Consider the following 26,200-nt stretch of genomic DNA (forward strand, 5'->3'; position numbering starts at 1 on the left):
GCAGCAGACCACACTTGGCTCCACACGTTTTCTAAACCGACCCCGGATCGACCGGAGCGGCAGAAGATTCAGTCGAGCTTTAAGCATCCAGCTACGCTCGACTGCCGTCAGGACGTTGGAAGACCGGAGGAAGCGATTGGAGCTCCCGTACCGGCTGTGGCACTCCACAGTTTTACCCTGGTCGGGAAGCTCCCTCCACCGTGTCTTCCAACGTTGGTTCACCTTCAGGTGAAGGAATTTGGTTAAACGACCCAAATCCTGACAGCAGTCGGCGCCTAGAGCCAACTGGTAGAGCCCGTCCTCGGTCACGAACCAGCGAGCACCGAGACGCCTAGCAACGGGTCGGACCTCGGTCCAAAGCCCGTAGGCGTCTCCGTACGCCCTGGAATCGTGCCCTGTTAGACTCACGCAGTTCAAGAACTCGACTGTCAGGGTCTCCGACGCCTCTGGGACTCGGCAAGTCCTCCGGACGACCAGCGCCAACCTTCCACGCGCAACCGCCCGCACAGAGGGGTCAGTGGAATTGACCATTTTGACGGCCTGGGAAAGCCTCAACACATCTGCTTCGCAGCAGAGGTTGGGAATCCCCAGACCGCCAGTCGTCAGCCCAGCATGGAAGAAGGGCTGACACGCTCTGTTAGGGAGGCGGAATTCCGCCTTCACCAACGTGCGGATACGCGCATCCAGGCGACGCAGATCGCTTCGGTAGAACTTGCGGATTCTCAACTGAAAAAGGATTCTTGGAATAACGAACCTCTTCAGTGCGAGCAGCTTCTGAAATGAGGTGAGATGTGACAGAAAAAGTCTGTCACAATAGGCCTCGAAAGTTTTAAGGGCCTTCTCACCTTTCTCGGTTGCCTGGTAACCCATGTTCTTGCCCAGGTATCGCCAGAAAGAGTCACGATCGAGGACCCGGACCTCGCCACCATCAAGGCAGAACGGGGCCGAGTCCACGATCGATCGGCTTCCCTTGAACCCCAAGGCAAGAACACGACACTTGGCGGGCTTGAACTTCATACCAGACCACCGAGAAAATTCATCGCACAGATCTATTGTGCTTGAAGCTGGACGAGAGACGAAGCACACAGACAGGTGTCATCTGCGTAACCCTGAACTCTGACAGTGACGCCATCCGCCGCAGAAAACCGATAACCGCTGCTTTGAAGCCCAGCAACGCCACGCAGGAGAACCTCCATGACCAGGTTGAAGGTGATGGCCGATAAAGGGCATCCTTGACGGACACCCTTCCCCGCTGGACTGGGGTCTGTCGGACCAGAGCTGGTCGCGACTGCAAACACGTTAGACGCGTAGATATCGGTCATCACCTCCACCAGATACTCCGGGGCGTTAAAGTGCTTCAGGACCTCGATCACGGATCCATGCCGAACGGTACCGAATGCATTGCGGATGTCAAGCCAGGCAAGATAAATACCCTGCCTTGACGACTTGGCATCCGCAAGCAAGGACTCAAGCATGAACACGTGCTCGAAGACCCCCTCTCGCGGAACAAACCCCTTTTGTTCCATGGAGATAACATCTCCATCGGAAGCCCAGCTCTGAAGACGACGAGCGATTACGGACGCGTAGATCTTGTACAGCGTCCTGGATAGCGCGATGGGTCTCCAGTTGCCGACGTCTTGCATGTCGCCGTCGCGGTCCTTTGGAATCAGGATTACCCGCGACGAGCGCCATACAAGTGGGATACGTCGACAACGCCTACAGATTTCGAAAAGCTCAGAGAGGATTTCTCCCATGGGGTCTAAGCGTTTCCAAAATCCATAGGTGAGACCATCGGAGCCTGGCGAACTACTGGTGTTTAGGGTCGCCAGCACTCCTGCTACCTCTGATGGAGTAATCGACTCGTCGTCAACAGCAGAAGCCAGGTTGCCCTGGTAACTGTGCTGAGACATCCAGCGAGGAAAAGCAGCAATATTATCAGTGACGTCAGCGGCGGCGTCAGCACGAAATTTCCGCTCGATTACGTCGGCAGGAATTTCGCACCGTTTACTGCCAGAATCATCCTCGATGATCTGTCTGACCGTTTCCTTCTGATTGCGCCAGAAAGCGGACCGAAGATGTTGGGCTGCCCCAGGTCGACACTCGCGCTGGCCATTCAATTGATTGACCTTCGCACGGCGTTGTGCTTCGCGCGAGTATCGGTTCCTAGGGCGTTTACGGCCGGGAGGGCGGCTGCAATCAGAGGCACGGACAGTCCAGAGCTCCAGCTCACGTTCAAGGTGCCCGAAAGCCTCGGTGTTATGAGGACATTCTGACACCAAGTCCGCAAGCTCCGAGATTCACCCTGGATTATTCTCACCTTCCATACCACTGTTTCGCACCTACAGAATAGTCTGCTGTTCACAGTCGCGAAAAGAATCACAAGTCAGACATAGCGACCGCTCGTGACTTTCTGTTACATACACACCGATCGCTCACAATGTAATATTTTGGTAATCAGTATGTCGCAGAACTGGATTTCACTGGTAAGATTTAATAAGTAAAGAATAACAGAACCGTCGCAGACGGTGCTTCGAATACCGACAAATTCTCACTTATTTCTGATCCAACCCTAATCCTTTGCGAAGTTGACGCTTATTCAAAAATGTGTGAAATAATCGGAGAACCCTACGTCGCTGACAGGACAATGCATCAGACAAAGCGAGCCAGTTATAGCACGTTGTTGGAATCCATTCAGTAAACCCATAAAACCGCGCATTATACACCTACAGCTCATCTGCTGAGTTCTGCAATACGAGGGACGACATGAATCGCGCATGTAATAAGTTAATCATTGATTGATATATTTAAGATCGAACAATGTTGTCACCTTTAGCAAACAGTCAATGTATGCTGCGTAGAAGAGTAATTTACAGAGACTAGATTGACTTTCATTGTGTTAAAACGCTAAAAATCATACAAATGTAACGTGCTTCAAAAACGAGCTGCACTTTTCATTTTTTCAATTCGCATTGTACCAATGGTAACAATAACAAACTATGATGTATACGGGCATACGGTACTATAGTAGCTGCACAATTTGTAAATAAACAGTTACACACACGGAAAGAACACGCAGTAATGAGAATTTTGTAGGTTTTAAAGGAAATATTTTTCTCTACATAAAATAGGTTTGTTCAACTGAATAATAGTAGAATCCAGCACTTTTACATGAAACAAAGACCTACCACGCGCAATGACAATGAACATATTGTCATCATAGTGCTGTGCACAGGCGAGGTTTTCACTCAAATGCTGACCAATTGACGGAGCATATGCTTGGTAATCGTCATAGCAGTCTGTTTTGGCAGCCAATTTGCACTGACGTGCGAGCTCCGTGCGATCATTTGCGCATGTTTTTGATCGACTCAATTTTGAGATATATTGCTTAATACGCTTAAACAATATTTGAGATGTACGTCCTTCCCTCAAATTTGTACAAGTCTCTACGTCCGTCGGGATCGCAGCGGCCGCGTATGTACGGTTTACCGAAGACACATAAAGATAACGTAGTTCTTCGCCCCATATTGTCTATGTCTGGATCGGCACAACATAATTTAGCTAAATGGCTTAACACCGTCATTGAACCAGTTCGATCCTTGCATACGCACCACCATGGCCGTAATAGCACTTCGTCAGCCCCCCCCCCAAAAAAACGTTGGTCTTGGGCCCCCATAGGGTGATAAACCGAACTTCTGTGTGGCTTCCTCCCCCCAGACCCCCCCTGGCTACACGCTGTTTACCGCTACTCATCATCTCTGTTAAGCGTCCGTTGAGTGGGTGAGCTCATCTCGTGTAGACGCGCAGAGCGCGAAAATTTTCAAAATCACTAACGAATCGGGCAATATGATCGGGAATTGAATATATATTGATGTCAATTTATATCCTCCCTCTGGCCACGTAATCAGATTTACCGGTAGAGCTGAGTGTGGTGTGTTTGAAAGGGTAGGAATCCTCAATAATAATTAAAGATCTTCGGGCGTATACCCGTTTGCAGGAACGAAACAGCACTTGGCCAGGTCCCCCGATAAAACTTGGGTCTTGGGCTCCAATAGAACGATAAACCAACCCCCCTCACGTTGTTCAATTTTGTCACGAAATAAGGGCCACAGTCTAGTGAGCCAGCGCAAAGCGCGATATTTTTCGATAATTCATGATAATATCGGGAATTGCATAAATATATTGCTATTAATTTCTTGTCTTTTATGCTTACGTTATCAGATTTACCGGTAGAGCTGAATGAGGTTGCTTGGAGACTATAGGGCCCGTAAATTAAATTAAACATATTCGGGCGGGCGGACCCGTTGGTATGACTTCGTTTAATGATGTCATTTCGTGATCTCCTGTCTGTTATATCATAAAATACAAAATCGCCCAAACGTATTAAACTAACGACGCACACGCACTGGCATATTATTTTTTCCGGCGGGATGGTATTTATCTTCTGATGTTCAGATTGCCAGTACAGGAAAATTCGCCGCCAGTCATTTAGGCGCCTATGGACAATAGGGCTGTTCATATTTAACCTTTTTTCCTGAATCTTGCTGGCTACGTGTCAAATCGTTAGGTTGTCTTAAAAAACGACGGACACCAAATTTGAATTCATTCCAACCAATATTCGCGGGTTTCGTACAATTTGCCCAGAAATGCAAAAAAAATATCGAATTTTTCTGCCAACCACATGAAATTGTTGCGCTGTCTTCAAAAACTATGCAAAACAAATTTGACTCAATTCCCAGCCGCAGAAGTGGAGTTATTCCAGTTTTCCGATGAAAATCCTTGAACAGCCCTAATGGACAATTAAACCTATATGTATTTTGCATATATATAACGAAGTTTTCGGTCAGCCGAAGAGGGCAGTCCTTTTCGGCCCAGGTTTTCTAGCTGCCAGTCGTTCTGGCACACTTCTTGGAGTCGCATGTTACATGGCCTAAAACTTTAAATGGCTCGCCGATATGTCAATTTTTATTTGCAATCAGTTACAATGTACCGTTCACCATACGCAACCTACTCTCGTCATCGCAATTGTCCACCGCCGTCGGTGAGTTCGTGATAAGTTGTAATAAGTTCATTTAGTTACTGCTTGATTTGCATTTCCTGACGACCGTGGCGCACAAGGCCATAAATGGCGAAACGCACCACTCATGTTTGTGATAATAATAATAATACGTCCACTTCCATAAATCTTGAGTATTTTGTCTTGGGAAAGAGTACCAAATGATTAAGAAACTTGGCAACTTAAAATCGTGCCCCGCGTGAAATTTTTTTAAAAAGTTGCATAATTTTTAAAAAAATACTCTGTAATTTATGCTAATTCGCGAAATAATTTTGGGCCCCCTTCGAATCCCCCCCCCAATTGGGGGGTTTGGGGTGCGGCAGTTACGGTCCTGCGCACCACTGTCTTCGCGACTCGTTCACGTTTGTAGAAGAACTAAAGCGGGCAAAATTAAATCCATCCAATGTATTTCTTAGCTCAGTATATGTGAATGTCTTTTTACCAACTAGTAAGGGCATTTTATGAAATATTTCACAAATCTGTGAACTATATTGTTACCAAACAATTTCTTCACCAACATGTCTGTCAAGGTCTCTTATAACAAGTGTTAAAAAGTTGAAGTTCAACTCTTGTGGGAAACCCAGAAAAAAAGCTGTTAAATTTGACAAATTTGAAAAAATAAAATAAAATAAAAAAATTGAAAAAAAATCTTTATAGGCTATAAGTAACTAAGGATGGGTTTAATAATGGTTTTTCATGTTTCTCAATTAATTGTTAAAATTTGCATTTTACTACAGGCTGTTTTGTGGAGATATATGTAAAAGTAATGGCACTGATGATGGCATAGTTATCTAGTCATGAGTACGCCGTTCAGTAATTCGATACCGAACGATTCAACAAATTCTGTATACTGTAATACTGGGTAACACACACATATATAGGCTTAAAGCAGTTCAGTAATTCCTAAATTACAGTTCTAAGCCATGCAGCAAGGTCTAAAACGGTATTTTCTGTATCATTCCGTTCTATAAGATGGACGCATTTGTACCGAAGTAAAAAAGCGGCTATGAATCCAGCACGCCCTTGTGTGAGTTCATTGTCAATTGTTATTGAATGGTTCGTCGCTGTTTCACAATAATTTCTGATCCTTCGCATATGGATCAGATTTGATCAGACGCTCATCTGTCCAGGTAACACACTATGAGCAGTGGTTTGGGTTAATAACGCCAACGATCCTGAGTTTCAACATTCCAACTGGAATGGCTGGATGAAGAGAATCAATGGCAATGATGCAAAACAGCGCGCACATATCGAGTTCCTTCCAGTTATTGAAGGAGACCATGATTACCTTAAAACCTTCTTCGCCAGTCTTAAAGAGTGCACACAGCGCGTTGGGGTATAGCTATAGCGACCGTCGATCTTCCGATTCGACTGAAGGCTATATATATATATATATATATATATATATAATGAAGCAGACAAATTTAGCAGTCATTCCAAGGCTGAGTGGTTTTCACGTATTGAAATCTTATCTTGGACCAATTGGTGACATCGGGCTACTAGATGTGATCCAGTTGATCTATGCTAGAAGCACAACAACCATCCACATCATGGATGGAGGATGTTTTGACAAGGTAATCCCTCCCCACCTCCTCGTCGATGCATCTATCTATCAACATACCATGGAAATTGCCTTAACTGAGGATAAGCGTGGTGACATGAAGTCCTTCATGGAAAGCGTGACTGGTGGGGAAATGGGAGCCAGACACTGTGACCCAGTATTGCGAGTATTTGAGCGAAGGTTTGAAAAAACGTTCAATCGATTCGCAAAAAGAGGAAGAACACCTGCACTCTGGATGGAGTACCAATACATGGTAGATATGCCCAATGTCTTTATGAGAACCGAGTGACTCGCAGACCACAATGAGAATCTGTCCTGCATTGTTACCAAGATATGCTTCACACCTGCAAGCCAGCATCAGCGGTTATCAAACTTTTTTCGGCACGCCCCTTGATATAAAATTTCGCCCCCCCCCCCTCTTATCGTCATATCGAAAAGTATTAAAAAGAGCAACCAATGTTTGCAACCCCAATGCATTGTTTGGTGGCACGGGAGGTATTATGGCTGTTGAGACACTTCTCAAATATGTAGCTGCAGTTGAATAATTTATTACACATAACCATGTGTAATGATAACATGTAGCACATAGATATTTTAGCGATTTTGGTGCCTAACCCCTTCTATCACCCCACTTGATCTTAGCTCGAACGGACCTGACCGCAACCTAAATCAAAAACCAATGGCAGCTACACGCATTTACTAGTTACACTTCATTCAGGGACATCTTCTGATTAGTGCAAGGTTCGGTATCACTCAAAATCTAGCATCAGTGTGTGGATGGTACGGCGGAATTAGGACATTTCAAATCAAAAGGGCTAATTAGGATTATTTCCATTGTTGAAACTGGATGTTTCAGCACAAATTAAACTAATTCCGAGTTCAAGAAAATCATTTCTCTCAGGCGGCTTCGCGCCTCCCCTCAGATGCTTCCACGACCCCCACCCCCAGTTTGAGAACCACTGCATTAGAACGTCTGCCGCCCACGGGAAACACGTTCGTGAATCCGCAGAGGAAGAATGAGCAACAGCTTTTCTGGCCACAGATGTTGGGTGCCCACTCTCAGTCATCTGTCAGATGTCAACCGGCGAATGGAGGAGGACGTCAGTAGATATGTACCCGTTCACAGAGAGCTTACCAAGACACAGATGAATCGAGATGCAGGGGCCATTGAACCTGTCCTAAAATGGTTTGAAGAAATGAAGCCATTCGTTTAACGATGGATAAAAGGGGTTGCTCATGTATTTCTCAACTGGATTCACAAGTATACGGTTGATGACGTAGTCGAAATACTGAGGGAGCAGCTGAATTTAGGATGGCCATTCGCCATGCAGATCAACCTGGATTAAAAGTCAGTGACGCCGACCATGGTTGTCATGTCAAAGGTAAAAGCAGGGATTTAATGACTCGAGTCGCGATTTTTTATGACTCGACTTGACTTGAGTCATTTTCCAAAAATACGGATTTGGGTATCGATTCGACTTCTCGAGTTATTGCGCATGACTCGAACCAAGTCATATGACATCGAGACTCAGACGGCCAAGACCAACATTTTATGCTAATTTCGAAGAATAGTAAAGTAACCTAACTATTGGGATTTCGTCTAATAGTAGGCCTACTTGTACTTGAAAATGCGACCAGAAACTGCTAAAAGTGAAGAAAACTAGTATATTAGAAATGCGAACCATTCGATATCACCAATCAGAGTTATAAAAAAGGGTATGGCATTAACTGGAAACTGAGCAGTATGAACACAATGACAATACCACGACTCAGACTCAACAAGGCAGTCTGAATCCTGCGCTGCCGATTACAGGCGCAGAAGCCTGTCTATGGGGTTATCTACGGATGCTAATCGTTGTAATTCATACACGTGATCCATGACTTTAATAACACAATAGCACGCCCAACTTGATGATGATAGCTGACACTTAGCACAGCAACAGCAACATACGGCCGGCGAACGTAACACAATTACGATTAACGTAAGCAAGAAACCAAAGTAAGTTAAGTAAGATTTACAATTAATTTTGCGTCAACGTAAATAACCAATGAATGGTGGTTCGCAGACGCTTTATATAGCGGTAAGAACAGCCTATCTGAAAAGGCTTGATTACAAATGATTACTAAAATCGGGATTACCAAATGAAATGCGCAAGCGCAAACACTCTGCTCGCTGACTTGGACTCGGACTTGACTCGGTGGTGAATTGAAAATGAATCGACTTGACTCGAGTCAAAACTATAAAATTGAGATTGACTTGTGACTCGGAGCCTTATGAGTTGGTTACAACTTACAACCCTGGGTAAAAGCCCTGTCATCGCAAAGAAAATGTCCTAAGGTTTACGAGTAACACATTCACATTGACTCATTGAAGTTGTTCTTGTTCAACCGTCTGATCATTTTCACCCAGCTGGGGGAAATGAATGTTGCGACAAGCTTACAGTATGAGTTCACTCCTCTCCCGCTGTCCCTGTTCAGGAACAAAAATCAGAAGATGAACAAGGCTACCAAGGCAAAATGTTCGAATACAACCTTGTAGGCCTTAACTGAACCACTTGATTTGACTAATCAACCATGCTGAACCCTCATTACTGATGGTGGATGGCTTGGCTTCTGCACATGGTGAAGTGGGGTCAACGTCAGACATGACAGGGAATTGCCAACAATTACCCAAGCTACGTGCAGTATCTGGGCCGTTGCTTTCAGAATGTCATTGTGGTCTTTGATGGTTACAGCAGTTCACCAAAACATACAGCATGTTCTCAAGGAAGACAGAGACAGGAGTGATAAAACCAGAGACACTACCTCTAACAGAGGGTGCAGCTTCATAACGTTCACTCGGCGAGTACCTGCAGACCCAGGATTTGATTCTTTTACAGAATTTGTCTCCGAACCCCAGCGATTACGGATGGACAATAGGCGTACATAGATATGAGCCTGATGAGCTATTGCAGTTCAGAAGCTATAGTTGTCATAAAGGTTGCAACAACCGAATATACAGCTGCAAGAAGAATGAGGTCACGTGATTTTCAGCTTGTGGAGTATGTAAAGACGCTATAATGCAATAATTGCAGTTACGATGATGTTGAGTCCGAAGAAGGCATAGGCAATGCCTGTTGAAATGTCTGATATTGTGCATGTGAAATAGGCTACCTCTACAGTGAACATAGCTATGCGAAATAAAGGAGATTTTGTGCATGAATATAAAAGTGGGTGTGGCGTTTTTCACAAAGCAGAGCCTGTAGTGAATTATAAGTGTTAACAATCAATTGAGAATCATGGAAAACCATTATTAAACATGTCCTAAGTTACTTATCGGCGATAAAGATTTCGTTATTTTATTCATTTATTTATTTTTTAATTCGTCAAATTCACAAAGCAGAGCCTGTAGTGAATTATAAGTGTTAACAATCAATTGAGAATCATGGAAAACCATTATTAAACACGTCCTAAATTACTTATGGGCGATACAGATTTTTAACTTTTTTTTAATTTTTTTTCAATTCGTCAAATTTAACAGCTTTTTTGGGGGGGGGTTTCCCACAAGAGTTGAGCTTAAACATTTTAACACACGTTATTACACACCTTACCAAACATATTGGTGAAGAAATTGTTTGGGAACAATATAGTTCACAGATTTTCATAAGTTTCCCTTACTAAACTTTTGAAATCTGCGCAAACGCGCTTTTTGATGGCACGCTTGAACCTCCGAAATTACCTCGTGATATTTTTCTTGAATTGTTGCAAACTGCTACTAGTTGCGTTGAATTCAGCTTCAATGACACGATGTTCCGCCAAACTAATAGTATCGCAATGGGTTCTCCGTTGGGACCTAGTCTGGCCGATACATTCGTGGGATACCATGAAAAGAAATTGTTTGAAAACCTCGCAAAACCTCTCCTCTATTTTAGATATGTTGATGACACCTTTGTTGCCTTTAAAAATGAGCGAGAGTGTAATAATTTCTTCGAAAAATTGAACAGTGTCCATCCAGCTGTACAATTTACCGTGGAAAAGGAAACTGATGCGACCCGTCCGTTTTCAGACGTCTTAGTAGAGAGATCAGGACAAACGTTTTTAACGTCGGTGTACAGAAAACCTACCTTCACTGGTCATTATATCCGTTGGGATTCATTTTGCCCGAAGCGGCGTAAATTAAACCTCATTTCATCTCTCGTCAATCGGGTCTTGCGCCTCTGTTCACCGGAAAAACTGTCACGTGAATTGGATGATATCCACTTGATTATGTCCAAAAATGGCTATCCAGACCACCTATTAAAATGCTCCATCCGTAGGGTTTTGAAAAAAATCGGATATAGCTCCCAAATATGGACCAGAAAAATGCCCGGCATTTTCACTCCTACCTTGGCTAGGTCACGTGTTTAACCGTTTTAAAAAACTTATTAAATCGGCTGTTCACCGTTGTTATTTCAGCGTAAACACGCATGTGGTGTACACGACGAAACCCTTGTTGCCCAACTCTCGAAAATATGTACTTCCTGCCTTTATTGCGAGTAATGTTGTTTACCAATATAAGTGCTACTGTGATAGTAGGTATGAAGGACGTACATCTCAAAGATTGTTTGAGAGTATTAAGCAGCATATCCCAAAATAGATTTGATCAAAAACATGCGCAAATGATCGCACGGAGCTCGCACGTCAGTGCAAATTGGCTGCCAAAACAGACTGCTATGACGATTACCAAGCATATGCTTCGTCAATTGGTCAGCATTTGAGTGAAAACCCCGCCAGTGCACAACACTATGATGACAATATGTTCACTGTCATTGCGCGTGGTAGGTCTTTGTTTCATGTAAAAGTGCTGGAGTCTACTATTATTTAGTTGAACAAACCTATTTTATGTAGACAAAAAGATTTCCTCGATAACCTACAAATTTCTCATTAGTGCGTGTTGTCTCGTGCGTATAACTGTTCATTTACAAATAGGCCATTTGCAGGACTTCGATCACGTGACTAGATACGCATAGCAACCACAAATTGGTTAGCAAGCTACTTTCTCGCTCACCTGCTTCAGTTCTAAATATCGCATACTGTAGTGTTGATTTCTGGTTGTAAACGTTTCAGAAATTTGTTGTGAAAGTCATTAGAGATTCACCTATGCTAGACGTCAGTCCTGTACAAAGCATTTCGAATGACATCGTCAGAATTACGCAGAAGTATTACGGTACTCAACTCTGATCATATGTACTTATATTCTGGCATTTGAAGTAGAGCGATTGGTTTATATTCTGGTAGGAGTATTTGTTAGTTCGAGTAGTACTGTATGTCTGTTGTGGAGCCTGATTTTGGATGGAAGATATGACTGAAGCAGCTGGGACCCGCAAGGATCAGGATATACTGTCTGCTCTGCTGTCGTGCTGACATAAAACAATGTCGCTGACACACATCGGAAGTATCTTTTGGGAGAACCAGCAAGACTAAACAAAGCAGTGCACTTCATTGTTGCCTTATACAATGCTGTTTTATTAGCACTACTTCGCAACTGCGATGAAAGTGGATTTGGAAAATCACACGCGATTTTGACAAATAGTTGATGTCACATGTGCGCTATTTAGGGAACTAAGAGAAGTAACTATCAAATAAATTTTAGAGCAGCTCAACCGCAGTGACAAGATCGGTCATCCTCTACCCAGAGGTGGTCAACGTAGTCATTGTTGGGAACCGAGTAGAAGTAGAAGTAACTCCGTAATTTATAATCCAGTACAAGTAGAACTAATTACTTCCAAGACAGGTTAAAAGTACTTCAAGTGGAAGTAGAAATAAATTTCTGAAAAGTAGTCAAGAAAGTCGTTACATGAAGTAGATTAGGTTGAGGGTTGCTCAGTTTTAGAAATTTATGCGAGGTGACAGCTGTTAACATTGCACGGTGCATCTTCTTGATCAACGCATAAGAGTAATGGCACTAAAAATAAGTGCAATTTTCACAAATTGATTTAGTTACCGTGGTACTGGGGCTATTATGCCCAGGTTTTATGACAACCTCACGCTTGAAGGGGAGGCGATCATGCGCCAAAGCTACTTTCTAGTTGACAAGATGTCAAGTCTGACAAAAAGGTTCTGCCTAAAAAGTGTCAAGTAGAAGTGGGAGTAGCCTAAACTCATAATGACGCGAGTACTCAGGTAAAATAGTACTTCGCTGCTGACCACCTCTGTATATTGGTTCAACCAACTCAGAAACATCCTCTAAAGACGACGAACATTGTTTCTTTTGCATTGACTTCGTAATACTCTGAACAAATGATATTCTTTGATTCATTGAATTTACAAATATACTTGGAAAGAAGTACAATTTATTAATTTTTGTTTTGCATTCGATGCCCAGAGCATGAAAAATAGTTGAAGAATGCATGTCAACCTTATCAAGTTCAATAACTGCCGACACTTTATGCCCATGTCTTTTCCTCTGCCTCCATAACCACCTGTCTGGACAGATTCATAGCATCTACGGAAGAGCGCTTATCTTGCTGTACGCAAATGAAATATTATTTTCATAGCAGCATCGGGAAAGAAGTTCAGGACAGTTAGTCAGTGGTCAGATCATCTGCTGACATTTCTGTCGGCATGACACCACACTGCTTTTTACCGCATAATTGGCTCCAGGCTGAATTTTTTACGAGGGCATCATCAATTTCTTAGTTGCCTATGTTCAGCTCTCTTGGGATAATCCATCAGATCATTAATTCGTATACATGTGCTATGTCTTGAAACTCAAGATATTTGCACTGTGCCAAACAGTAAAGTAATCCAATCCAGGCAATCAATCAAGTAATCCAGATAGATTGTTGCATCATCGGTTGGAGCTGATGATCATTTTTCTTCGGGTAGTGGCACTTGGTAGCATGACAGAATGATCAATAACTTGTAATATAGGTATAGAGGTCTAAATATTTTGAATTGTTTACTGAGAAACCATACAATAGCATAGGATGTTTAATATATATATATATTGTATGTAGCATGTTGCATGAATTTCCAATACATCAACGTACTGACAGTCATTGTCTCTTCAGGCTTAAAAATAGCGGTATCCTATATATATTGCAAACGATATCAATCATCAAAATACTGCAATGATTACCAACTACCACTATACAATACACTTATAGTAGGCTATGCAGTGCTGCATTAAATATCACGTAGTCAATCAAGTGGAGCTAATAAAATCAGCATTTTATAAGGCAACAATGAAGTGCACTGCAAGTGATTTGGAGGTCAGGGTATGCGTATATCACACAGTCACGGGAGATAACGCGGCTATTTACGGGGCCGAATTTACTGAGGACGGAATTCAATCGGTAAATTCGGCCCTCGGACAATTTTGTGTAAAATTGTATTACCATAGTGTCCTATATGGTGTCGACACAAGCAAATCTCACGCCTCAGTGAAATTGTATCACGTCACAATTTCCATTTGACTACAGGCAATTTGACGGTCATTTTTGACCGGCTTGCCGAGCATTAAATTCGGTAAAACAGGTATCAAACGAAAGCTGACTCTGCACTGATTACGAAAATATAAATTTTATTCCGCTCGTGGCCCTGGAACTCCCACAGTCAGCCTCTAATTTTTCATTGTTATGGAGATTGGCATTGGGACGCAACAATGCTGTCTGGCGAAACGAGAGACGCAACAATGCTGTCTGGGTCCCTTTCTCTTGAGCTACTATATCGTTTCGCCAGACAGCATTGTTACGTCCCAATGCCAACCTCCATAACAATGAAAAATTAGAGGCTGATTGTCGGGGTTCCAGGGCCGCGAGCGGAATAAAATTTATATTTTCGTAATCAGTGCAAAGTCAGCTTTCGATTGATACCCATTTCATCAAAGTTAATGCTCGGCAAGCCGGTCAAAAATGACCGTCAAATTGCCAGTAGCCAAATGGAAATTGTGACGTGATACAATTTCACTGAGGCGTGAGATTTGCCTGTGTCGACACCATATAGGACACTATGGTATTACCAACTATTATTGTGAATTACATTACATAATTATATTATTATCAAGTGATTAGGAGGTTAGGGTTAGGCTAGGGTTAGGGTGAGGATTAGGGTTAGGTTAGGGTTAAGGTTAGGTAATGTTATTGTAACTGTTATTGTAACCCTGTTTCTAGCCAAGTCACTGAACTATGACTTTGAGTGACTTTGGCCCTGGTCGAATTTACCGGAGGCCGAATTTACAGAGGGCCGAATTTACCGAGGGCCGAATTCACTTGAAATCAGCACCATATGTCCGTATACTTCATAGTTTGTTATTGTTGCCATTGGTACAATGCGAATTTGATGGTCTGTGACCTTAAATATCATCAAACTTCACTATCAAATCACTTTCAAAAGCTACCATGCGGTGGAAGATCAGCTAATATGTCAGATTTCCATTTCATAAAACATGGCTTAACTAGTGGTCCGTGGACTCTTCGGGGTACGAAGCAACATATTCGGGGGTACGAGATACATGGAGGAATTGGCCTATATGTTATGTAGAGTTTAAATTAATTTGCAAACCAACAAAATGTGGAATATTTTTCAGGCTAATTTACCCAATATTTCCAATTCTAACTCCCAAACAGTCATACATGTCAATCAACTGTCACGCCACAATTGAAAATCCGTGACGTAATGGTAGCACTAATATATGGGATTCGTAGTGTGTACCATATTCTTCTGCCCACATGCGTAGGTGGAGTCAAACATGGTCACTACATCAGTACATATCCACTGCAGGGTGTGATACGTCAGTGACGTCGGGTTATAATAGGGTACAGGCAAGTAAGGCATTGCCTCACATGTCGTCAGGGATGAGTGAGGTAAAATTGTTAAACCTTCACTGATTGTTACTGGTATTTTTCATCAATGCTTATGAGTGATTCGATTGTCGACATTTCTATTCCCAAATTCACGGAATTTTCATATTTATTGTTCTAAAATATAGCGAGAAATGAGGGTTAAGGCGCAGAAGAGACACAGACGGGCCAAGCCTCGCCTGCATTAGGGCACCTTATGGTAAATACCTTTGAATTCATCACCATACTGACCATATTCAAATGAAATTGGCGCGCTCATTCCGAAAATCTAAATATTGATCGATTTCGAAAGTATTAGGCGTAACATAACGCTACACATCTTTGTGGCAGTTCTAGCCAACTACTTACGTTACCAATCAAGAACTTGGATAGCTATTGCGTTGTTTTTAATTTGAATGTAACTTCCTAGGAAGTTACTTTTAACGACGTACATCAGGAGAACAATGTGTATTTGAAAACTGTTTTGTCCTACAAGCGTCGCCACGTCACGGTTGAAGGTATCAACCAAGGTACCGTGCAATCCAGGATTTCGAGGTGCGCGATGACGGGTAGATCGAATTCGCCAATGGTGTAAGTCGCCGGCGTAACAGCAACTTAAATTTGAGGATTTTGAAAAGAGGGGTACGAATCCCTAATCCTGGTTACCCCACTGTCTTGACTTCTCAAAGAAATGTTTATGCTGCCACGAGAATAATTATTCCTGCCGTCTTTAAAATTAACGTACACGTTGCTGCAATATTTATAAATTAGTTACAAAATTATAAATTGGTCAGAGAGCCATATCTTATACCCAAAGAGCCATAGGTTCCCGACCACTGAACTAGTCGTTGAAAATTGTGGGACCGTGACTGCAATGGCACTGATACGCATGTTTGGCAATATCTACTTTCTACAGATCTTCTGTGAAGAGACCGCCAAATTCTTTGAGTATAGCCAGGGTCACTAACCTTTTTGCAACCAAGAGCTACACGTTGGGTACTGATTGAGGCGACGGGCTACCATTTACTCCCGTCGTTTACCCGTACCAGACAGAATGTTCCCTTTGATAATCATAGCACTGGGCAGGAATCACACTGCGGTAAGACTTCTAAGAGAGTCAAAAGTGTGTTGACTCAACACATCTTATTTCAACTAGCTAGCCACTATGATTTTTTTAGAAATCATGAATTACTTCGCACCATGTTTGTATCAACTATACAGCAACAGTCAATTCGAATTTTGAAATATATCATGTCACACTTTAGACTTGACAAGTGGACATCATGTTATCCGTTTCTATAACAGTCAGTGGTGAATGTATGAGTGAGTGTATGAACTAGTGCGCTGTACTCTGGTATGTAACTTTACACTGCAACTCTGAGTGAGTGTTCCAGATGTGCATTAGTGAGTCGTGTTCTGTGTTTGTTTTTGATGAAGTTAATCTCCGAAAAGGCAGATTCACAACAATAAGTTGAACCAAATACGCTTGCAACCTTCATAGCTGCTGGGCATGCACCACTGTACTTTTCCGTGTCAGCAAGGCGCCAAAAGTTTGATAGGCCTACTGCCTGGTGCACATTGAGGTGAAGGCCATTTTGCAGCGTTACAATTTCAATCTACAACTGTTCAGCATCCAGACATGACAGATTTCATTTTACCGGATAGCAGCAACGATTACCGGAAGTTAGAAACATGGTACCAACTTGCGTTGAGTGTCGTAGAATCAAGCTATGTCAAAAGATGCAATACGTAATGGGCATACAGATATTGAAAATCTCCCGGTACTTCACGGCTATCTGTTACCCAATAGTAATATTATTTACTATTTTAGCATCGTCCTGGACGTCGAGCTAACATAAAACAGAACTTTCCGCCATTTCAAGAAGGTCGTGAATCGCATTCCGTCATGTTGCCTGTATAGGCAGTGGGCCGTATCCGACGTCTTCATTATCTTGTGATTATATTACATGTTGGTATTACCAGAGGTTGTCAACGCAGTCAAGAAAGCTACTCAAGTAGAAGCAGAAGTAACGACGAAAAAATCTACTCAAGCACGAGTAGAAGTACTTCTTCCATTAGCCACCTAAACTACTTGAAGTAGAAGTAGAATTGACTGACTTTAAATCAACTCAAGTGAGTAAGTCGTTTTGAAAACAGTTTTATTTCGTTCGCATTGGCTGTCAAAAGCTGCAAATTGAGCTATGCGGAAGGTGCAGAGAGCTTGATTCGTACTGATGCATCCCAGGAGTTATCACTTCTCGGCAACATCTTCCAGATTGATTTCAATGACACATGGCGTACTCCGATAGATGACTCCGGCAATTTTCCGGACACATGGTCACAGTCAGGAAGGTATGGTAACATCTTCATGATTGATTTCAATGACACAAGGCGTACTCCGATAGATGACTCCGGCAATTTTCCGGACATATGGTGACAGTCAGGAAGGCACCAACGGTATTAGTTTTCGATTTGCATTACACAATCATATGTTCACGTTCACAGCGGAAGGTTTTATAAAACTTCGTGTTCACAACAGTGGTGGGATGACTCGAGTCAACTTTTTGGTATGACTTGACTCGACTCGAGTAACTTTGCAAAAATGATTTGACTTGACTTGACTCAGCGGATTGAAACAAAATATCCTCCATTGTTACATCACAAATAAATTGACCGCGAACGAAATGATCACAGTTTGCGTTAATGTACTAAGTAGTAGATTAAACTAATAGCAACGTATCTCTCTTTCTTGGACGACTCAGTGCATCAATTGCGCAGTGCTCACTTTAGCCAACCCTCTTGTATGAGTTGAATCGAACGAATATTTTTATGCGTTTATATTTTCGCGGATGTGTGGAGGGGTAGTGAATTGAACCATATCAATTTGTTACAACTTATCGGGCTTCGCAATCGATCCTCTATTTGGGCTCATCTATTTTATTAGCAGTGTTACGTGTACGTGAGCGATACAACGTCATTTTGCATGTATATTTAACTTCGTATTCGCTATTTGATTCAAGATAAATGATCAATCAATATGTCTTTCACACAACTAGCCAAATGTAATGACTTCGAATCATCACTGAAACTTCGAAAATTCGATTTGACTTGACTTGACTCGAGTCACCTTCAAAACACGAGTGACCAGACTTGACTTGAAAATCGATCGACTTGACTTGAACACTGGTTCATAAGAACCATAGCCATTTAGGGCAGGGGTTGCTAACCAGTGGTTCATGTACCCTTATCCGGTGTGAAACACCAAAGCACGCTTACGACATGCAGTGGGAATTGATTAGTACATTTTTGTTTTTTTAATTTTGGAAACCAGTTACCTGGTTATTAGACGATAACAACAACAACTGTTTTAAGCTGTTGTGGATGCTCGCTTGGTAGACTACTTCAGGTCGTTTCTACTAGTTCCAATATCTTCATTTTATGGCAATCATTTTTGTTTCGAAATGTGATATAGTTTTCAACAAACTAAGCTGGGCTGATCCAAAATTCGGGTCTCACATTTCACCTGTACCTCATATTCCCCCGTGCTACTGACAAGAGAGGCCAACCACAACTATGCAGAGCACATAGAAGTCGATCGCAACCCCGAATCATTTTATTATTACGAATAAGAGCCAGATGTTAAAATAATAGTAGCATCCGGTTTACCTCCGCGTTGTCGATGAGAACTTCACTAATACTCAGCAGTATGTTGATAACACTATGAATTGAAGAACAGACACTCTAAGCCTGGGCGATATGATTGGTGGCGTAGCCTACGTAAATGATATTGAGATTTAGATCCTACTCTTACACATATCTATTCAAATGGTGACAACTTTTTTTTTATATCAAAAACGAAATTACTGCATTCGACCAGCGAAGACACCTTTATACGCAGGTCGCTATATATATATCGACTTTTCAATTAGATAAAATATAAAGGGCAAAAGAAAACATGATACAAAATAACATCGAGATAATCAGTTTTGGGCTCGTGTTCAGCGTCTCCAACGTAGGCGGTCGTGGGCGTCTTCACGCGACAGCCCGCGTTGCGCTAGATCAGTCTCCATTGTCGAGTGCCATGTTTTCCGATTCCAGCCACCTCTGCGCCATGGCTCCGTGGGAATGTGATTGATGATGGCGGCGGCTGGTTTCTCGTCTTGATGCCGCACTAGATGGCCGATTAGGCGGAAGCGTCGTTCAGCTACCAGTAGACGGCACGGGACCGTTCCTGTGAGTTCTCGCATTGCATTCGTGGATATATGCTCCGGATGGTGAATGCCGAGTGCATAGCGGAGGAGTGCGTCGTAGTTAGCGTTGAGCGTCTTAGCCAGCTTCTCTGTCAGTGTGAGTGCCTCTATTCCGCTCGACATTGGCACGGAAGATACGGGTCTTGAGCTGGGTTGAGGCACTTGAATGGAAGAGGCTATGTAGCCGTCTTGCCGCGCCCCAGGCCTTTGCTCGCCTCGCCTTGAGCGCTTTTCCGGAGTCAACGGCGTCAATACCGAGGATTACAAAACTCGTTACATACTTGATATCGATTTCTCCCAGTTGAATTGGTGTCGCGTTCTTCGGTAGAGCTGGTATGGCCAGAACCTCAGTCTTCTTGGCGTTGATCTGGAGGCCAACAAGAGCGGCGGTGGCCTCTAGCTGATTAATGAGGCGCTGTGCCGATGCGGTGTTCGGAGCAAGCAAGGCTAGGTCGTCTGCGTAGGCCGCGGCGTAGCTGCAGAGCAGAGTCATATTATTACTAGACCACTAGACCAGTGTTAATTTAACCATGGAAGTCACCGTATAGAATACAGTCTCCATACCATCACATTCATCATTTATCGAATCCTTTGCAGTTGGAAATATTATTTACCTATAGCAGACTACTCATGAACGAAATGCATGAAATGGATCTTTGTTTCAGCTATATGTAATACTGAATCCAAAATTAAAATCAAGTGCATGGGGTGCTGGAATCTTCATAAGTCAGTAGAAAAGACGAAAATTGGCATGTTTTAGAACAGGGGTCACCATCACGCGGCCTGCCAAGTCATATGCTGCGGCCCGCGACCTGATTTGATATTTAAGAAGAAAGCTAAGAAAACCAATTTGAAATGCTGAAATTAACTTCAGTTTCAACATGTTGTTGTTGCTTCAAAATAAGCTATTCTCTTGTGCCCAACATCACTATTCGTCATTATAGCTAAAACGGCTGTGGTGATGGCAACAACATTCCACCGAGGGAGAATCAGCTGATGTGAATGGGCATTGGGCATATTGTCTTGCCTTGCAATGGCCCAAACACTGCCAAGACCGAGACGCATAGAAAACGGCTTAGGGCAGTGGTTCCCAAACTGGGGAGCGCGCGCCCCTTGTGGGGAGGCGAAAGCATCTGAAAGGGAGGCGCTAAAAAGAATTTTTTTTCACGCTCCGCGCGATTTACCTCTATTTCATAGTTAGTGCTATGTGTATAGTCCGGAATTCATCTGATAGAATTATGTTATCAACAGCCATATCCTCCCATGCCATCAAACTAGCCGCTGGGATTTCTAGCATTCTGGATGCATTTCGTGATATGACAATTTTTCAGTATCATAAAGGGGTGTGTGTCTAAAAAATTTGAGAACCACTGGCCTAAGGTTTTCCCACAAGATCATGCTTTACGTGGAGATAGTCTTTCAGCTAGTAACGTGAATCGCTAGTCCCAATATTGATTCCTTAGTCCGTAGTAAAGACGAAAATTGGCATGTTTTAAAACAGCAGTAGCGCAATGACAAAAACGAGGCATTGCAATGAAGTTGCTATTCGTCTGGACGAAGTTATGTATAGACAAGTCCTTCTCAATTGTTGTGCGGTGGAACACTAGGGTTTCTCTGAACCAATATCAAGGGATCTCTGGAGGTTAAGAAACATACTTTACTCATACATTTGACATGCGATGAAACGGCCGTCTTAACTATCATTGGTTGCAGGTAAATAGGCATGACTTGTAGTCGCATTGTCACTGTTGTGGTGAAACGTCGTATGCAGTGGAGTATGCGCAGGAAAGGTTTAGTTCCGATATCGTAACCCAGTACTTCTGAAATGCCAATTCTATATCCAATATTTATAAGCTCACTGGTAATTAGGAAATATGTTTTCACGCTGTTGCGTTTCGACCGCATTTCAAAACTGGTATCGTAAAGGAACAGTGGAAGTGACGCTGATTCGTAATAAATATTCCTTATGATGTTTTCTTTTCATGTGAAAATTAAATTTTATTGATCTTATTCTTTTAGCAATATATTTATAGACGGTTAATTGCTCGCGCCAGCAATCTAAATCAATGTTTAGAAATGTAGATAGATGTGTATTGTGGTCCATTTTTGTTTTTATACGTCGACGAAACTTTGGGGTTCCGCGAAGGCTTACAGATTAAAGTACGTGTTTCCGGGTTATCAAAAGACAGGAAACACTGTTCTATACATAATATCAATACAACATGCCAATCAAGTTTGGTCTAGTCTTCATGTAAAGTTGGATATGTAAGTCAAAATATCATTACTTGACTTAGGCGTGGTATAATGGTTGGTGTTTCGACGCCAATTTACCAGGCGTCGAACCCTGCCTGCTGCACTAAATCTGCTTCCCGAACTCGGCCAACCTTGCGTATTAGTCTTGTATTCAATCTTACACAACCGAGCACTCCGAATTGAACAAGGCTTTGGTTGAAACATGAAGAATGAAGATGCGTAATCGAGAGAGATTCGTAATAGTGCTTGCTCGTCCGTTGCTCGATGGAATGGAGCGCGAAACAGCGGTAATGAGGGCAATTTATATACTAGCGAAAAGATAATTAAAGAGTAATCAAACAATCAAAATCACTAAAATTCGTACAAATCACTAAAATCGTAAATTTACAATGATTGGAAAAACGAATACAAATAAGGACAGTTATATTGGCGAACTGGTTCCTCTAAAAACGTACTCAAATATAAAGGCTAGCAAATAACATGCGCAATCGCAAACAGTCGTTAACCAATAAACTATAGTACAAGAAACGGAAAATAAATTTGTCAAAATATTATAATGATTATAGCAACAAAAATACGTACAATTTCCACCGCAAATATGATAGTGAACGTTTGATGAAGTGTAGTGAGCGTATTTGAGCGATGAAAATTGTAATGGTATCGTAGATATGCACAATCTATATCTTCACAATAGCAGATCTGTAAATTTTAAAACATTGATCTGCCTTTGGTTTTACTGTAATCCATTTGTCATTTGTTATATCGTACTTTTCAAGTTCATTACAGGTTTCGAAATCTGATACTGTCAAAATCCAGTTGCCAACGTGATAAGCAGAAACCAAATTATGACCAGCATTCATAGATGACAATGAAGTCCACTGAGCGGAAGGAACATCATAACATTCTACATTGTTTACTTTCTTATTTCTCCTGTATCCACCGATCACAAATATATTTTGGTTTACTGCAATAACACCACTCCTGCACACGGGAAATCTCATTGATTGGAGGTCAACCCACTCGGTTGTGGATGGAGTGAATCTACAGAATGCAGAAACGGCGACACCATCTTCTCTGCCTCCAATACAATAGATTGAATCGTTCAATGATATTAGACTTGCTGATGCAATTGCTGTAGGTTTGTCTTTCAGTTGACACCATTGATTTGCAGAGGAATGAAACGTCTCCACAGCACTTGATGTCACCGGAGAACTTCCACCGATAACGAATATTGACCCCGACAAAGAAACGGAGCGAGGATAGTCTCCGTGGTTGCTATTCATATCCTTCATCTTTTCCCACTTTGAATTTCTGATCTGAAAGTTCAGCCGGTGGACTGATTTATTCCGACATAAAACATAAATGCATGAGTCGATAGCAATAGTACCGAAATGTTTGAAATGCTTGAACTTTTCATCATGGAACCTATCTACTTTCTCAGTTATTGGATTGAAGGATCGGATGCAATTCGTGTCATTATCGAAAAGAAGTATTAATTCATGTTTGTCAATTTCTTCCCCCGTTTTAACTGGTCTCTTCGCAGCTTTTAGAAGATGCTGATTGATAAATTTGTACAACGCCAAATCGTTGCTGATAATTGTATGAGTTTCCAACAAATGCTGCAAAAATGCCGCGGAGATTTCATCAAATTTTATTACTTCAAGACATTCTTGAAAATTCAATTTCTTCTTCTGATTATACTCAATCCACTTTAGAGAAAGGATTAGCTTTTCTTTCTCGCATATTTTGGAGTTCCCGGACTTCAAAATTGCGAGAATGTGGTTTTTCTCAACATTTCCAAATTCAGGTTGGTTTGAGATTTCCATGATATTTTCATGAAAGAATACTTCGCATTTCGCGGAAATAGCGTCCAGTCTATACATATCCGCTACATGTCTTGTAGAGAAGTAACTCACTGCAGTTATTGTTTCCGCTAAAATATCAGAAACTTCATGTTTCACATCTTCCATCTGCATAAGGCATGCGACCTGAAGAAGATCGTTAATCTTTTCGTCCGAAATCTCAAAATTACCCGAATATATGAAATCAATGCAATTTTTCAAACATTCCGAATCCACGTCTTTGAAAACGACTCTTCCTTCACGATGTTCTTTCGTGTCGTGTTTCAGCATAGCTTTGAAATAAACCGAACCAGCCGACAATACATTTTTGTGGGTGTAATAGACATCATCTCCGACTTGAACTATAAAATCACAGTGATCATTTTCTCGTTTCATTTGATGTAATTCTTTCATCATCTTCAATGCATGTTTCTCCACATTAGGACGTATGACGTATACCATGGTTAACGGTTATAAACAATATGGCTTTAGCTGTCATAACAATTTACCAACGGTATTCGAAATGTCATCCAAGCATATGTAAGGTGAATTTCAATAACAACGATTACTTTTGCATCATAATAACCATTTTGAACCAAACCTATTACAAAACTGATCGATTGTTGACTTATGCTTCTAATATGCTACGGATTCTAATCCATAGAAATTAACGAAGCCTCGCTCAGCACGAAGTTGTCTGTGCTTACTTTTATACTGCTTGTTCCCGACCCTCCGATCGCTGGATTATGCTAGTCGGACGAAAATGGAATAGTTACATGTTAAATCACCATTCACTCTGCTTCTACAATAAGGAATAAACGAAGTCATTGGAAACAGAGTTCGTGAAACGAATTTACCGGTATAAAAATCATGGAACTACAAATTCCCTTGCAGAATGTTGTGTATATTTCCATCTAAATACCTTGCACTGCAACATCAATATTAAAGTCATTGTGACTGTGGATTGAGGAATGATACCCATGACACACATTCTTGCGTCCGTAAACCCATAACCTGCCTAGCTCACCTGCTTAGTTCTGCACTGCGAAAGACATGAATCACGAATTTTATAAGGTAATCATTGATTACTATATTTGATATCAAACAAAGTTGTAACTTTTACCAATTGCGTGCATGGAGCCATTGTTGACATCTAGCAAACAGTAACTTTAGAATGGTTGACTTAACCACCATAGTAAAACGCTAGAAATCATACAAATACGATTGTCCACATACGATGTTCTTTTGAATTCTCTATTAGTTGCTGACGATTACCCCCGACGCGTGTCAGCCGAAAATATTCGGGTTCATGTCATTATGAACATACTATTCAACTGTATATTGAAGTTCTGTACCTTCATGAAGCTGTTCAAATCTAATAGTAGAGTTATATTATTTATTTGTGGTGACTTCATAGACTAATTGATGACATCCTAATAAAATCATATTTTCACTGCACATCATCAGTCATTACCGTGTACTGTAGTAAGGCCAGAATAGTGTCAACAATGCAACGAAAGTCCCACTTTCAAATCTTGTCGAAATATCTATGTCGTTGCCATATCACGTTGACATCAGAATATGAATGAATTGTAAGAAGTGAAAAAGTGTATTTATTAGCTTAAAAATTTGGACATAAATATTAACGGAATGATCATAACTCAATAACTTGTTATTATTTGCAATAAACATCAATGTTTTTGCTTTAACGCTGTACAGGGGTAATCGCAATTACTGACCAAATAGTATTATAACACCAAATATGACGTCCCAGTCGCAGAAATTCCAATAACAGTGGTCAACAAAATGAAGAAAAAAAATTGGTGGAACATCTAGGAGCCGTTTCTGGGGTTTTCAAGGTCGCTGATTACGAATATCACAATATTTTCGCCAGATAGACTCTAGAAAAGAAGATACTTACACCACTAAAAAAGCTTAAAATCGCTGTATTTACCCTTGAATATTTCACTTGGTAGGAAGTAAATCTTAGATTTTTTTTACTTTTACACTGCGCATAAATAGTTAATTGGCTATGATGAACACTCATGTCGTTCTCATTTATTCCATCAATTTCAACATGACCTGATGCGAGACCTTTGTTTGTTCAAAACGTAGTTTGTCAAGCCAAAAAATTGTACTTTTTAACAATGGAAATATATTTTCTCCTGTGCCAGTTGGTCATTTTACCAAGATAAAAGAGGAGTATAAATTAATCAACTTTGCCCCTGGAAAGCTTAACTAATATACTCATATGCGTCTCATCACGTTTCTCTCGTAAATGGATAATTTTCCGTAAAGCCTACGAAGTGGATATACCTAGTATCCATTTCGAACAAGAAGCTTAAATCTGCAATCTGGATCTCAGATTCGAATAGGATCTAAGGATTACAATTTCATATTAAGAAAGGGGCTCAGACTGCTCACTGTATGGAATTCCTTAA

General features: G+C 41.6%; 1 protein-coding gene and 1 long non-coding RNA gene across 2 annotated transcripts in view; both read right to left on the reverse strand.

Annotated features, from left to right (window-relative positions):
- Nucleotides 1-26,200, reverse strand: part of LOC145448602 (uncharacterized) — a 92,466-nt gene that overhangs the window by 1,394 nt on the left and 64,872 nt on the right. The window lies entirely within an intron of this gene.
- LOC145448414 (kelch repeat and BTB domain-containing protein 12-like) lies at nt 22,524-24,343 on the reverse strand. The gene has a single exon (XM_080326796.1). It carries the CDS (start codon nt 24,219-24,221, stop codon nt 22,596-22,598), a length of 1,626 nt encoding a protein of 541 aa, XP_080182922.1. The 5' UTR covers nt 24,222-24,343; the 3' UTR covers nt 22,524-22,595.

The sequence above is a fragment of the Botryllus schlosseri genome, chromosome 1 (assembly GCF_051294905.1).
Source record: "Botryllus schlosseri isolate E-star chromosome 1, Bs_hap1, whole genome shotgun sequence".
NCBI lineage: Eukaryota > Metazoa > Chordata > Ascidiacea > Stolidobranchia > Styelidae > Botryllus > Botryllus schlosseri.

Coding starts and splice junctions, on each gene's coding strand:
- LOC145448414 (XM_080326796.1), bottom strand. CDS start 24,221: ATGGTATACGTCATACGTCCTAATGTGGAGAAACATGCATTGAAGATG.